At 38.1% G+C, this 14,425-nt stretch overlaps 3 protein-coding genes and 1 long non-coding RNA gene across 8 annotated transcripts in view; 1 reads left to right on the top strand and 3 right to left on the bottom strand.

Moving 5' to 3' along the window:
- Nucleotides 1-3,777, bottom strand: part of LOC141766232 (uncharacterized) — a 44,943-nt gene extending 41,166 nt beyond the window's left edge. For 3 of the 4 annotated variants that reach the window (XR_012593591.1, XR_012593593.1, XR_012593590.1), the window contains exon 1: nucleotides 3,691-3,775. This is a non-coding gene — a long non-coding RNA (uncharacterized LOC141766232). Of the gene's footprint in view, nucleotides 1-3,690 lie in introns of all 4 variants that reach the window. The other variant, XR_012593592.1, reaches the window with a different exon arrangement.
- Nucleotides 51-3,185, bottom strand: LOC141766230 (ras-related protein Rab-8B). The gene is made up of 8 exons (XM_074632893.1): nucleotides 2,985-3,185; nucleotides 2,367-2,427; nucleotides 2,223-2,283; nucleotides 2,040-2,117; nucleotides 1,804-1,893; nucleotides 1,642-1,707; nucleotides 1,497-1,547; nucleotides 51-336 (listed from the first exon to the last, which is right to left on the bottom strand). The coding sequence occupies exons 1-8, from the start codon at nucleotides 3,106-3,108 to the stop codon at nucleotides 244-246; spliced, it is 624 nt and encodes a 207-aa protein (XP_074488994.1). The 5' UTR covers nucleotides 3,109-3,185; the 3' UTR covers nucleotides 51-243.
- A 1,236-nt stretch (nucleotides 3,778-5,013) lies between the features above and the next one.
- rps27l (ribosomal protein S27 like) lies at nucleotides 5,014-9,352 on the top strand. Its single transcript, XM_074632895.1, has 4 exons — nucleotides 5,014-5,171; nucleotides 6,791-6,899; nucleotides 7,902-8,012; nucleotides 9,100-9,352. The coding sequence occupies exons 1-4, from the start codon at nucleotides 5,166-5,168 to the stop codon at nucleotides 9,126-9,128; spliced, it is 255 nt and encodes an 84-aa protein (XP_074488996.1). The 5' UTR covers nucleotides 5,014-5,165; the 3' UTR covers nucleotides 9,129-9,352.
- dnaja (DnaJ heat shock protein family (Hsp40) member A) lies at nucleotides 9,345-13,888 on the bottom strand. Of its 2 annotated transcripts, none has more exons than XM_074632892.1 (8): nucleotides 13,717-13,888; nucleotides 13,071-13,212; nucleotides 11,146-11,320; nucleotides 10,953-11,057; nucleotides 10,633-10,860; nucleotides 10,281-10,511; nucleotides 10,090-10,190; nucleotides 9,345-9,983 (listed from the first exon to the last, which is right to left on the bottom strand). In XM_074632892.1, the coding sequence occupies exons 2-8, from the start codon at nucleotides 13,200-13,202 to the stop codon at nucleotides 9,768-9,770; spliced, it is 1,188 nt and encodes a 395-aa protein (XP_074488993.1). In that variant the 5' UTR covers nucleotides 13,203-13,212; nucleotides 13,717-13,888; the 3' UTR covers nucleotides 9,345-9,767. The 2 variants fall into 2 exon arrangements, with proteins under 2 accessions (XP_074488993.1, XP_074488992.1); XM_074632891.1 differs by having other exon boundaries at nucleotides 13,713-13,887.
- Nucleotides 13,889-14,425: the final 537 nt, after the last annotated feature.

Raw genomic sequence — 14,425 nt, 5'->3', positions numbered from 1 at the left:
CAACGCTCACGATCACTCATAAGTCTTTTGCATTGAGCGGATAAACAATATCAGGCGTCATTCTTTATTGATCCTCTTCTGGTCAGCAGCAGATCAGGATGGTATATCAACCACTCATGAAGCTGTTAGCTTCAGCTGGCAGTAAGAATATTACCACTGCTGCTGCAAGGAAGCCTGGAAGGCGGGAGCTCTCCAAGACAGCAAAGTCACGCTATAGAGCCGTGAACACCAGAGATGAGCGGCCTAGAGGAGTGAACACTTGAAGAACTTTATCCTCTTCGACTTTTTTTCCGTGATCTTGACCAGTTTGCCTGATCCTCCGGCACTGTTGTCAGTCTGGCAAGGAAAGATAGGATAGTGGAAAATGTTATAAATGAAGTAGGGCTTCACATTAAGTGTAGCACCGGTCAGGGGTCGTAGGTTTAGTTCCTGCATTTATATTCATATCAATCTAGGAAATAAACATAATTATGAAACAGGTTATCAGACTTTCAAAAATATAGAAGTGCTATGTTCATTGCAGTACTATTAATAAACTAATGTCAATTAAAACATTTGTTTTTTTTTATTAAAGGGATAGTTTGGGTGTTTTGAAGTAGGTTGTAAGAGGTAATTATCCATAGTCAGTGTATTAACTACAGTAGATGACAGTTTGGAGAAACAGACAGGAGTACCAGCAAGGAAGCAAAGCAATGTACTGCTGTGGACGGGGCCGGCAGCAAAACGTATTTTAGCCACCTAAAAAAATCTACATCGGCTGAAGTGTACGCTATATTTAGAATATTTTTGCCGGCTTACCTTGCTGTGAGACAGCTATAGAGTATATGTTTCCGACGGGGAACTGAAGCCGCTATGCTCTCGCCAAAGCAGCCAGACTCCATTGAAAAAACATTAATTTTACCTCGCGGAACACGGGAGCTGCTGGTCTACCGCTGCCTCGAACGGTTAGTTTGTTTTGGAGGCGTGGCGAGAGCATAGATGGATACAACGGCTTCAGTACCCCATCGGAAAGAGCTGTTTCACAGCAAGAATCCAGCAAAAAACAGCTGAAACCAGCAAAAATATTCGAAATATAGCATACAATTAAGCTGATATTAATTATTTTGGGTGAGCCTTTCTTTTAGGTGACTAAAATACGTTTTACTGCTTCTCCAAACTGGGGGAGTGTCGTCATCTACTGTAGGTAATACATTAACTATGGATAAGTACCTCATACAATCCCACTTCAAAACACCCGAACTATAGGGGAGGGGCAGGAGGCAAGATATAAGCACTCGCTACGGCTTGCAAAGCTTAATTACTGTGAGTAAAGGAATAGTTGAAAGCAACCTAGATGTTGATATCAACATTTTTTAAGCTCCTCTTATCTGAACAATGGCAGCTGGACAGTGAGAAGACTTTCAAGAGGTTTCAGTGAATAAATCTGCCTCCCTCCCCCCATACGCAGTGGAAATGAAACCCTGGGCATCTATTATAAGAATGTCTTAGTCACTTACTGTCTTTGAGCTCAGATTGTGCAATATGTCCCTTCCCATGTTATAAAAAGCCTAGAATGACAGAAGAGAAAAACATGTTAAATGTATATTTATTGGCCATGTTACATGGTACTTTAAGGGTAAAAAAAAATAATAATCTTCTTACCTCTTCTACATTTATGCCCGACTTTGCACTGGTTTCCAAGAACTTAACTCCATAATCAATAGCCAGCTAAGTGAGATAAAAAAATACAATGTTAGCGTCACTCAAAAGAGCACAGCATTTCTACGTGCTGCTTGTTCATAATGACCGGCGGCAGAGACTCACTTTTTCCCCTCTGTCTTTGGACACCTGTCTTCTGTCAGTCATGTCACATTTGTTACCCAGGACCATCTTCTCCACATCAGACGAGGCATGCTGGTAGAATTTAAAAAGACAAGGGAATTAGAAAAGAGATTATGTAAAGTCGGTACACAATGACAATATCAGACAGCAAATTTCTAACAAACATATATTAATTTTATGCAAAAAATATTAGTTGAACAATTCAATTCTGAGCTCACCTCTTCAATATTTCTAATCCAGTTTTTTATGTTTTCAAAGGACTTCTCATTGCTGATGTCATAAACCAACATAATGCCCTGTGAAGAAAAAACAGTCCTTCCTCACAAACAATATCTCAGATCCTGTGATATATAAGATAAACCCATGGGGAGTAAAGAGCAGGACTATAAGAGCGGACTTACCATTGCTCCTCTGTAGTAGGCTGTAGTGATGGTGCGAAACCTCTCCTGCCCTGCGGTGTCCCTAAAAACATCAAATTGGTGTCACAACCAGATTTTCTTTTTCTTTTTTAAAAAGAGAAAAAAGCCTTCTCAAATAACACTTACCAAATTTGAAGTTTGACTCTCTTTCCATCCAGCTCTATTGTTCTGATTTTGAAGTCTATTCCTGCATTTGAATAAACAGACAGAGAGAGCGGTGTATATAGGCAGATGCTTACTGCATTGTAATTATAAAACATGCACTGAAAGATGCACTGAAACCAGGCACCTCTGCAATAACCAGCCTGTGGAAAGGACTGTTAACGTCAATTTGTAGGATGACATCATTCAATGTCACAGCAAGAATAACTGCTGCAGTATACTGTAGGGCTTTACGGAGGATATAACAATAACTCTGAATGGAAAACTCAATAACGTTTCCAAAGGTCATGTTTTGATTTGATTCTATATTTAACCTCATTGCTTATAGGCTATACAGTTTGAGCCATCAAGGACAGGACATCATTATAATGTGACTCTCAGTCCCATTGTCTTGCTCTCATGCAGTTACTTCCCCTTTAAACAACATGGCTCTGTATAATATAAGAAAAATATGTATTAATACGACTATATATTGACCACAACTTGTGCAATGTGTGTATATTCTGTTGCTATGGGCATGCATTATGTGAGATGTGAGATGCATCTTTAGTGGGCGGCTGCCGGCTGCAGGGTGCTGCTCACCTATTGTGGATATGAAGGTGGTGTTGAAGGAGTCCTCGCTGAATCTGAACAGCAGACATGTCTTTCCGACTCCACTGTCTCCGATGAGCAACAGTTTGAAGAGATAATCGTACGTTTTCGCCATTTAAAACACACTGCAGACTCCAAATATGTTTCGGTAATATACTGTAAGGCTGTTGCTGTGCAGCGGAATCCCCCGTCTGGAAATCACCTCAGCTGTCTGGCGGCTGACTGGCAGCAGACCGGTGCCCCTAGATACGTGACGTCACGTTTTGCTTTGCATTACGGGCTATGTAGTTCGATCGAGTCAGGACTAAATGTAGTCTTTTCTTTTTTTTAACACTGGCTTTTATAAATAGACAAAATACAGATATAACAGTTGGTCGAATATGTTCCTAGCTTTTTTATTTATTTATTCTTATTTTTATTTATTTTTACGTATTTATTCATTTTTAACAGTCTCTTCTGCACTATGTTCACTTTTTTTTAATAGTCCTGTATCACAGCTGTTACCCTGCACTATATTCAGTTTTAACAGTTTTCTTCATCTCCTTGTATTTTTATATCTGATATAAAGAAAGAAAGAAAATCCGACCTATATTAAACATAAACACAAATCTGTTGATGAAATGATTTTTTTTTCTCATTTAGGTAGATAAAAAGGACAAAACATTTTCAAAATGCAATACTGCAATTGGATCCTCACCAAGACTATCTCTATTTCCTTGGCCTAAACCAGGGGTCAGCAACCTGCAGCTCCGGAGCCACATGCAGCTCTTTAGCTCCTCTCCAGTGGCTCCCTGTGGTCTATGGTATGACAGAGTATTAGGGCCACATTGAGGGAAAAAATTCAATCTGAGATTTTGAGAATAGAGTCATAATATTATGAGACTAAAGTCAGAAGTTTAAGAGAAAAATTTGTAGTATTATGAGAATAAAGTCATAATATTATGAGAATAAAGTCAGAAGTTTAAGAGAAAAAGTCGTAGTATTATGAGAATAAAGTCATAATATTATGAGAATAAAGTCAGAATTTTAAGAGAAAAAAGTAGTGGTATTATGAGAATAAAGTCATAATATTATGAGAATAAAGTCAGACGTTTAAGATAAATAAGTTGTAGTATTATGAGAATAAAGTCATAATATTATGAGTATAAAGTCAGAAGTTTAAGAGAATAAAGTCATAATATTATAAGAATAAAGTCATAATATTATGAGAATAAAGTCAAAAGTTTAAGAGAAAAAAATCGTAGTATTATGAGAATAAAGTCCTAATATTATGAGAATAAAGTCAGACGTTTAAGAGAAATAAGTTGTAGTATTATGAGAATAAAGTCATAATATTATGAGTATAAAGTCAGAAGTTTAAGAGAAAAAAGTCATAATATTATAAGAATAAAGTCATAATATTATGAGAATAAAGTCAAAAGTTTAAGAGAAAAAAATCGTAGTATTATGAGAATAAAGTCCTAATATTATGAGAATAAAGTCAGACGTTTAAGAGAAATAAGTTGTAGTATTATGAGAATAAAGTCATAATATTATGAGTATAAAGTCAGAAGTTTAAGAGAAAAAAGTCATAATATTATAAGAATAAAGTCATAATATTATGAGAATAATGTCAGAAGTTTAAGAGAAAAAAGTCGTAGTATTATGAGAATAAAGTCAGAATATTATAAAGTAGCAATTTTACGTGTTATTTTCTTTTTTTCTTGTAAAGTTACGACTTTATTCTCATAATGTTACGACTTTTCTCTCGTAATATTACGACTTTATTCTGTAAATCTCAGATGTTTTTTCCCTCAATGTGGCCCTAATACTCCGTAGTACATTTGCACTTTGGCCCTCACTGCATTAGACTTATATAATATATACAGTACTTAGACTATAAACTGTGTTACCTTCATCACAATGATCAAATGTTTTGCAGCTCCAGACAGATTTTTTTTTTTTTTTTTTTTTTCTTTCCCTAAAATGTCTCTTTTGATAATAAAGGTTGATGACCCCTGACCTAACCCTTACTTTTCATTTAATTTAAGGACCTTTCTAAAGGTTTCTAAGATATCCTGCTTACTCAGTGAAATCTCAGACCTGGCAACCCACAGCTGCTGCTCAGCTCCTGTCTCTCTGGTCCAACCAGCCCACGTATGCGCAGCAAAACCAGCCTATCACCATAACAAAATGCCTGTAAGTTACAATATCTCTCTCATTTCTTCTGTTTGAGTTCATACACAGTGTTGTAAACTTCCAGTGCTTGTTATTGCCGAGTTGCCACCGTCGAACAGAGCAGTTATGTAGTCTGAAAGCTAGAAGTTGTGTTGTTGACAGCAGCAGCAGCACATGTAGGGAAAGCTAGTTAGCATAGCATTAGGGCGGCGACTACTTGCTGGAACACAAATGTGTATATAGCCTGTTGCGGAGTGATTTTGGGCCAGGTAACAGTCTGTACCTGTGTTTTCTGTTACACAAGGCCCGTCGGTCACTCTCACCAGATGGACTATATAAACACAATTTAACTAACATCACTTGTATATGGGGATAAACTACAGCCTACACGTGTTCATGCTGTTGCTAAATCATCAGCTAGCTAACATTTTTTTTACTTATTTGTCGTGTCGTCTGGAAGTTACCTTAAAAAACATAACAAAACACTTCACTATCTTGTCTATCACATTATGAAAACATATATAACTAGATAATGGTAGAGTGCAACAGCAGTCAAGCTAATTAATAATAAGAATAATACATTTATTTATATAGCACTTCTCAAAACAGATGTTACAAAGTGCTTCACAAGACAATAAAAGCAGATAAATAAAGTAAAACAAATATGGTAGCTGCTAAAACAGAACATCAGACAATAAAAGCAGATAGAGTAAAACATATATGGTAATGTCCTTCACCTAATGTGTTCAAAAAAGAACCTTAAATTTCCATAATAAAGTCTTATTATGTTGGATATAGTGTTCTCTGTCTAATAATAATAATAATACATACATACATTTATATAGCACTTCTTAAAACTGATGTTACAAAGTGCTTCACAAGACAATAAAAGAAGATAAATAAAGTAAAAGATATGGTAACTGCTAAAACAGAATAAAGTCAGACGTTTAAGAGAAAAAAGTCATATTATAAGAATAAAGTCATAATATTATAAAGTAGCAATTTTACGTGTTATTTTCTTTTTTTCTTGTAAAGTTACGACTTTTTTCTCGTAATATTACGACTTTATTCTGTAAATCTCAAATGTTTTTTCCCTCAATGTGGCCCTAATACTCCGTAGTACATTTGCACTTTGGCCCTCACTTTATTAGACTTATATACTATATACTTAGACTATAAACTGTGTTACCTTCATCTCAATGAACAAATGTTTTGCAGCAATAAAAGAAGATAAATAAAGTAAAATATATGGTAACTGCTAAAAACAGAACATCACAGAACATATCAATAATAGTAGAAGTGGTAAAATGGTAGTACAAGTTGATAAAACAAATATACAGTATATATACATAAATGTGTATAAATGTACACATGCGTCCAGAAACGGATGTATACAAACATATATTTATACCCTTCTACTTATAGGAATGCTATCCTAAAAAAATGTGTTTTCAAAAGTTTTTTAAAAGTGGATACAGAGTTAGATGATCGTATCTCTATAGGAAGTGCAGTCCAGAGTTTGGGAGCCCTGACGGCAAAAATTAAAGTGTATGTTAACTTTACTGAAAAGTCAGGTCTAACTTCCTAAAAAAAAAAGTCAAATGAAATGCCACCTCTGATTTGTATTTTTTTCACCCTAGCTTGCCAGAGATCTCCTCCACCCTTCTATTGAGCATGAGAGAAGACAACATAAAAAGAAAAGGCTTGTTCAAAGTCCCAACTCCTACTTTATGGACGTGAAGTGCCCAGGTACAGTAGATTTAAATCCTGTGATACATGCATAAACAATGAGAAATAGATACAGTGAAGGATTTGATGCAGTGTGTTTGAGCTAGGGATGTCACGGTACCAGAAATCTAGTAGTCGATACCAATACCAGTGAATATCCACGATTCTCAATACCAAATTCGATACCACGGTAAAAAACAAAAACAACAACAATAAATCCCATGTAATTCAACATGCACTCTTTTATTTAAAACATTTGAACATTACAAAAAACAGAGGCATGTAGCCTTTAAGTAATAAATAAAAAGAATTGTTCCCATTTTGTTCATTTTGGCGTATCAGCAGTATGTTATCAATCGATAGTCAGATGACGGACACACACATACTGACCGTGAATGCATCTGGTCCGTCAGCTCAGAGTAGCAGGGAGTAGGAGCAGAGGACTTATTGTCGAAGCGAAAAGCCAACACACCTATTTGGCAATATTTCACATTTAATCCCAATGCCATAAGGGAACTATAATGTAATCGCCGCGAGGTGGATGGAGCCGTCACAGCCGGTGTGCACGGAGCAGCGGCGACAGGTAGACCCCCGCAGCGGAGCCCCGCAGCAAGAGCGCTACCGGAGAGGCCAAACAAACACCGCCACCCGACAGTAAAGATCAGAGTCAGCGCTCTGCACATGTTGACCGTCATCTTTTCTTGTAAAATGTCCGGTGTAATCGGTGACACCGGTGGGAACATTTTCCTCACCGTCACATCCCTACCAACGACCATCACAGGCATCGTACGGTACCTTCGGTACTGTAGAAAAAGAGTACCGTCACTTTTTTAAAATTTTGGCATCGACTTGGTACCGAAGTATCGGTTCTCGTGACATCCCTAATTTGAGCCATTGTCATGTGTTTTGCAGTGATTTAGCTATATTTTACATTACATTCATGAAACCTTCAGTTGAGTGCATTTATAACAATATATAATGGCCCTATTGTTTAATATACAGTTTAATTCTGTTTCTTGGCAGGTTGCTACAAGATCACCACAGTGTTCAGCCATGCTCAGACAGTGGTGCTCTGTGTGGGATGCGCAACCGTGTTGTGCCAGTCAAAAGGAGGAAAGGCCAGACTGACAGAAGGTAAAACATCCCCCAAAAGTTAACGGGCCTTTGTTTGTCATAGCAGGAAAAGCATAGGTGAAAGTGATAACATTAAAGTTGGCTCAGTTTCATTACGTTTCCAGGTAAGCTAATCCAGCATGCACAATACCAGGGCCTCCCCTAAGTGAAATGCAGCTATCATTAATGTTGTTAAATACACCTGTGCTTCTCCTACAATGACATGTCAACATGAAAAATGTGTATTATTGCTAGTGTAAGTGCTTTGTTAAAGTATGAGTAAGGGATAATGTACAGCGAGCCGGTCATTGTTGTGAAATAAATTTAGCTAGCTGTACATTATCCTGCTTATCACAAGGCTCTTTACTTAAGAAATCAATAATTTTGGTGCCTTCAAATAGGTTCATGTTTACCATGTTCACCAGAAGAGTCCATTAGGAATCCATATATTGGTATTCACAACCTCATAAGAGGAAAGTTTCGTGTTGTGACGTGTTTGTTGACATTGTCAGAAATGGCGGAGGCCTTGGAAGTACATTTTTTGGTGCATAATAAATTAATATATTGTAATTGTAGTCATATATTGTTTTTCTTCAGAATTTTATAATAGCTCTGAGGAAAATGTCGATATTCCCAATGGCCTCATCTTCTTCCTCTGTCATTATGCCTTTGCATTTACTGCATTATGTTACCCACTTGCTAGCTTTCTAAACTGTTAGCCTCTGTGGCTTCTAGATGCCGACAGTAACGTTAATATTGTCGTTGCTTAGCGGCGGTGTTCTCGACTTAACTTCAATGCCACGCATATTGTGTACACGACTTCCCATGTTGTAAACACGGGTTCACGAGTTTCATTTGAAGGCACCATACGACTCAAAAATGGTCCGCCAGAGTCCGACATCAGAACTGCGCCCATAGCAACGGTCTGTTATACATAGCAGTGTTCTGCTATAAAGAAATAACAGACCGTAGAATGCTGGGATTGACCAAGCAGAATCGAGTGTTCAACAAAGCTGTGTAATAAAGCAAAGTATCTCTACCTTTTATATGTACATATCCACATGTTAAGTAGAATGCATTCTAACTCGTTTTCATTTTTGCTTTACAGGTTGCTCTTTCAGGAGGAAGCAGCACTAAAAAGGGATTGCACACTAAATCATGTCTGTAATGAAGCCATGCTGTTGATAAATCCCTTATTTTTCCATCGATTACAATGCAGTTGTGCATTCATGAATGGCAGGTTCTGTCACTGTACAGATGTCCAACTTTTATGATACATTTATAAACTAGCAAAATTTTTAACATGCAAGATGATTAAAAAGTAAGATCTTATTAAGTCAATAAAGAAATCTGTTGTAAAAGTTGAGGCATTCTGGGACTTTTTATTGAGAAATAACCAAAAATGTTTGTCATGACTGAAATTACCTTCACAGAAAGCAAGTAGTCCTTTCAGCTTCTGAAAAGAAAACATATGTGCCATAGATTTCTTTAGAAACATGTACACGGATATAAAAGACGCAGATCTTAAATAGAGAACACACAAGACAGTGACACCAAAATACAGTATTGAAACGTTGGGAGCACAAATGTTACATGAAGAGTTCTCCACTTGCATATTTGTGTCCCAGGAGAGTTGCACAACCAAATGGCTTCGGCAACTCTTTTAAACCAGTTGTAACTCATTTTAATTGCATTATTTTGTGAAAAACGGAAATTTAAAGGCAAGTTCACAAAAAAACAAAAACCCACATGCGCTACAACAATTTGTTTTTATGATCACTGGGTCTGACATTGCACTCCACTTCTGGGACCCTCCTCGTCTTCCTCATAAGCTTCCCTACTGGCGCTTCTCTGTTGTGACTGCCCGTCCACCTCACAGAGCAGCACCTCCTCCATGTCATCAGTAATCATCACGTCCTCCCTGGGAGGAAGCAGCCTTTCCAGCTGGAACATGAGATGCTCTGGAAGCCAGTCTTTCTCTGGAAATTCCACCTGTGGGATGAATTACAATTAGCTGAAATGAACGTTTTTTTCTACAACATAAGAATCTGATTTGAATCCTGTCACACTGGTGAAATGTTTGTTTAGTGTAGCTTACCTGGAAATGAATGATAAGCTGTCCCTTTTCATAAGGATCCCTGTAAATTGGCATGCCCTCATTCTGAACACATTTGATGTCACCATGCTTGATTACTTCACCTGTTGATTTAAAAAAAAAAATGAAATTTGAATTTCAAACAATGTCTACCGGACAAGGCAGCACTGGAGACCAGCTGATCAGTCAATTACCTGGAAGTGAGCTGATGATGAGATTTCTGTCATCTAACGTTTGAATGGTCTTCTTGAAACCACACAGAGCCTCAGCAAGTTTGATGCTCATCTTCATTCTCAAATCATCCTCTTTTCTCTTGAACACGGTGTGCTCCTTCTGATCCAGGACAATGATTACATCCCCAGGCTCCAGTCCAGGTTCCTGGTCGCCTTCTCCATTGAATGTAATTTTCTGACCGTCTCTCATACCTGCACAACACATTTATCTTTAGTTTGCGTTGCAAAACACATTTACAAGACTAACTTTTTAATTTATTTTTTTTAAATTTTTTTTTAAATATGAGTATCTCAGATGGGGGAAATAACATACCTTGGTCAATGTTTACTTCAAGAACCTTCTTCTTGCGTTCTACTTTGCGCCCGTTGCATTCCTTGCAGCGGTCCTTAGAGCTAAATTTCTCGCCCTGTCCCTGGCAGTCTGCACACATGCTTTGGATCTGCTGAATCATGCCTGGCCCAATCTGTTGCACCTTGATTTGTACTCCTCTTCCTTTGCAACTTGAGCACTTCTCCAAGGCACCTTGCTTACCACCATAACCTGCATCAAACAGAATAATGTCATTTACTTAACTTTTAAATCAATTTTCATTTAATGTGGGATACATTTTTTTTTTAAAAAACACTACGTACCTTCACATTTTTCACAAATGATATTCTTTTGAAGTCCAAGCTTTCTGGTGCCGCCTTTGTACATCTCCTCTAGTGTAACACTAAGCTGATGGATGACATTCTTCCCTACAGGAAAAGCAAGTTAAACGGTTATGTAAAGTGGTATTTGAATATATTAAAAAGCCTGCTGCTAAATGATTTATATAAATCTTACCTCTTCTCTCTCTCTGCATCCGTCCTCCACCTCCAAAGAACATGTTGAACATGTCCATTGGGGAAGTTCCTCCACTCATGCCTCCCTCTTTGATTGCTTGTTCTCCTCCATTGTCATACAAGTCTCTCTTCTCTGGATTAGACAGCACCTCATATGCTTGAGATATAAGCTTGAACTGTGGCAATATAAACAAAAGAAAAATTTACTTTTTGAAAACGACTATATTGAAAGCTTTCATAAACAATGAACCGCTCCACTATTGATTTTAGTAGGGATGCACCAATCAGTCGCGATACCGAGTACCGGTCTGATACACATCAATCAATCATCGACATACGATCAGGCTCGGCTTCAACATCACTTTCCTAACTTTGTAAAACAAAATGTAACAAATAGATACAAAGATAATATCAATTTAGTGAATTGTTAAAATAATAAATCGTACACCAACAACTTGGCAAAAAAATCTTCAAAACCTGAATTACAATTCAGGTGTAAACCGTTTTAATGCATCAACAAGTTGGTCAAAACTTAAACAGTAATTAAAATTTCCAGGATACATATAATGAATATAGTATATAGACTTAAAATGTAATTGAATAGATCGGCCCAATTGTCACCGACATCCGATCCAGCCATTCGAGTCAGTATCGGCCCGATACCCGATCAGGTAATGGTAGTAGGGATGTCACGAGAGCCGATACTTCGGTACCAAGTCGATGCCAAAATCAAAAAAAAGTGACGGTACTCTTTTTCTACAGTACCGAAGGTACCGTACGATGCCTGTAATGGTCGTTGGTAGTGATGAGGCAGGGAGGAACATTTTCCCACCGGTTAATAAACTTGTGACAACACCGGTGTTACCGATTACACTGGACATTTTACAAGAAAGATTATGGTCAATATGTGCAGAGCGCTGACTCTGATCTTTACTGTCGGGTGGCAGTGTGTCTGGCTCTCCGGTAGCGCTTTTGCTGCTGGGGTCTACCTGGCACCGCTGCTCCGTGCACACCGGCTGTGACGGCTCCATCCACCTCGCGGGGATTACCTCATTAACATTATGGTTCCCTTATAGCATTGGGATTAAACGTGAAATATTGCCAAAGAGGGGCGTTTGCTTTTCGCTGCGACAATAAATCCTCTGCCTCCTGCTCCTACTACTCCGAGCTGACGGACGAGATGCATTCACGGTCAGTATGTAGTGTCCGCCGTCTTACTAACGATTGATAGCATGCCGCTGATACGCCAAAATGTACAAAATGGGTCAACTCTTTTTATTTATTACTTAAAGGCTACATGCCTCTGTTTTTTGTAATGTTCAAATGTTTTTAATAAAAGATTGTTGTTGTTTTTTTTACCGTGGTATCGAAATTGGTATCGAGAATCGTGGCAATTCACTGGTATTGGTATCGACTACTAGATTTCTGGTACCGTGACATCCCTAAATCGGTATCGGTGCATCCCTACTTTTTCGTAAGTGGTAATGACTGATATTAGTTTCATGTTTCCTGATCCAGAGATTATGAATACTGGGGTACATTATCACCATATTTAATGATAATAACACTGAATGTGCCGATGGCTGGCATCTGTAATGTGTCAGACCAAATTCTTTCCTAATCCATCAGCCTAATGAGCCCGTGAGTGTTAAGATACAGTCTATAAGGACAGTGAATTTCATTTTAATTTCACAACCTCTTTACATTATAGCCTTTTTAATGCATTTCAGCTCAGTGTGAGGAGGGCTGATGTGCCTGTGCTGTGCGTAATAAATGGAGCAGTTGCCAGATCATTCTAGAGAGCTCCAGGGTCAATTCAACAACCAGGCGTGCAGTTTATAATTAGAAAGGGGCATTCCTCTGCCGGCCCATACAGGGCTGCAGGGACAACCCTACTGGCTGTATGTATAACTAACACTAACTTACCTTCTCTCCTTCATCGGGGTTCTTGTCGGGGTGAAATTGCAAAGCCAGCTTTCTGTAGGCTTTCTTCAGTTCCTCCTGTGAAGCTGCTGGGTTGACACCCAGCAGATCGTAGTAGCCGGTTTCATGAACCATGGTGACAAACCTGAAGCAACAATAAAGCAGGAGAGATCCAGTTTGTTCCTTTTCCCTGATGATGATGGGCCTTCAGGCTAAATGACTGTGGAAGACTGTGTATGAATGTGACATTTATATATGTTTGAACATTTGAATGTTATTAATGTAACACAAATATGATGTTGTATATATAGTATGTATGTGATAAATGAATGTACTAGCTGGAGATTAGCTGGTGCCATTGGTATCAGATAATGGGGATCATTTTTAAATAAATAAATAAATGCAATGCTAACAGTTAGCTACTTGGGGAAAAAACTGAATTTAACATTATTATCACCCACTAAAGTTCACATTAGCCTGAACGCCTGGCTCGGACACAGTTGCGTAACGTTACGCATAATGCAGAGGAAACACGTGTGGTTAAATGTCAACCCTTTACATTACTAGCTTATGTTAAATGAACCCGTTAGCATGTAGTAGCCGTGTAGCTACATGGGATTGTAAACGACGGCGTGGTGTGCTTACTTACTACTCAGGTGATATTACTGTCCTAGCTTTAGCTCGCTGGTTTTCCACTGAGGATGGTGGAGGAAGATGGCTGGTTTCTCTTGTAGCAGCTCGGCTCCACGGAGCAGAAGTTTCTGGAGAGCTGAGAGAGAAGAAGAGTGGCCGGATGTGTCGTTAGACTGCGGAGTCTAGAGGAGAGCTGGGAGGGGGTGGAGGAGAGGAGGGGAGGAGGGGAGGGTGTGTACTAGAGTACTAAAGTACTAGCAGTAAACTGTAGCCTACTTAAAGTACCACAAGTAAAAGTACTCATTATTAGTATTTTCGTGCCCTCCCTACTGTGATGCAGACAGTAGGCCACAGCCAATAGGTTGATCCATTCTTGTCTAATACAGCACACAAACATATATATTATATATATTATATTAAATTATATATTTTTATTATCTATTTATTTATTTGCACATAAATAATGCTGCACAAATCAGTCAATGATTTGAAAAACAACAACACACACACACACACACACACACACACACACACACACACATATATATATACATAAAAAAATATAAATATTATATATAAAAATAAGATTTGTCAAATATTAAATACTGGGAGTGGGCAAATATGCTTACTTTATGCAAATGTACTGTAATTATAGCCTATATTTATCATTGGAAATCAATTAACAACACCAAACAATGACAAATATTGTCCAGAAACCCTCACAG

The sequence above is a fragment of the Sebastes fasciatus genome, chromosome 4 (genome assembly GCF_043250625.1).
Source record: "Sebastes fasciatus isolate fSebFas1 chromosome 4, fSebFas1.pri, whole genome shotgun sequence".
In the NCBI taxonomy this organism is placed as follows: Eukaryota; Metazoa; Chordata; class Actinopteri; order Perciformes; family Sebastidae; genus Sebastes; species Sebastes fasciatus.
Note: the sequence above shows the minus strand (reverse complement) of the source record. Positions and strands in the feature narration are given on the sequence as shown.

Bases quoted from the DNA above. Each gene is read 5' to 3' on its own strand.
- dnaja (XM_074632892.1), bottom strand. From the start codon at position 13,202: ATGGTTCATGAAACCGGCTACTACGATCTGCTGGGTGTCAACCCAGCA. The intron at 10,861-10,952 runs GTACGTAGTGTT...TGTTTGATGCAG, and splicing joins CATTTGTGAAAAATGTGAAG to GTTATGGTGGTAAGCAAGGT. The intron at 9,984-10,089 runs GTAAGCTACACT...TTCATCCCACAG, and splicing joins AGCTTATCATTCATTTCCAG to GTGGAATTTCCAGAGAAAGA.
- LOC141766230 (XM_074632893.1), bottom strand. From the start codon at position 3,108: ATGGCGAAAACGTACGATTATCTCTTCAAACTGTTGCTCATCGGAGAC. The intron at 2,284-2,366 runs GTAAGTGTTATT...TGATGTTTTTAG, and splicing joins AGAGTCAAACTTCAAATTTG to GGACACCGCAGGGCAGGAGA. The intron at 2,118-2,222 runs GTAAGTCCGCTC...TTTTCTTCACAG, and splicing joins CCTACTACAGAGGAGCAATG to GGCATTATGTTGGTTTATGA.
- rps27l (XM_074632895.1), top strand. The intron at 6,900-7,901 runs GTACAGTAGATT...GTTTCTTGGCAG, and splicing joins TATGGACGTGAAGTGCCCAG to GTTGCTACAAGATCACCACA. The intron at 8,013-9,099 runs GTAAAACATCCC...TTTGCTTTACAG, and splicing joins AAAGGCCAGACTGACAGAAG to GTTGCTCTTTCAGGAGGAAG.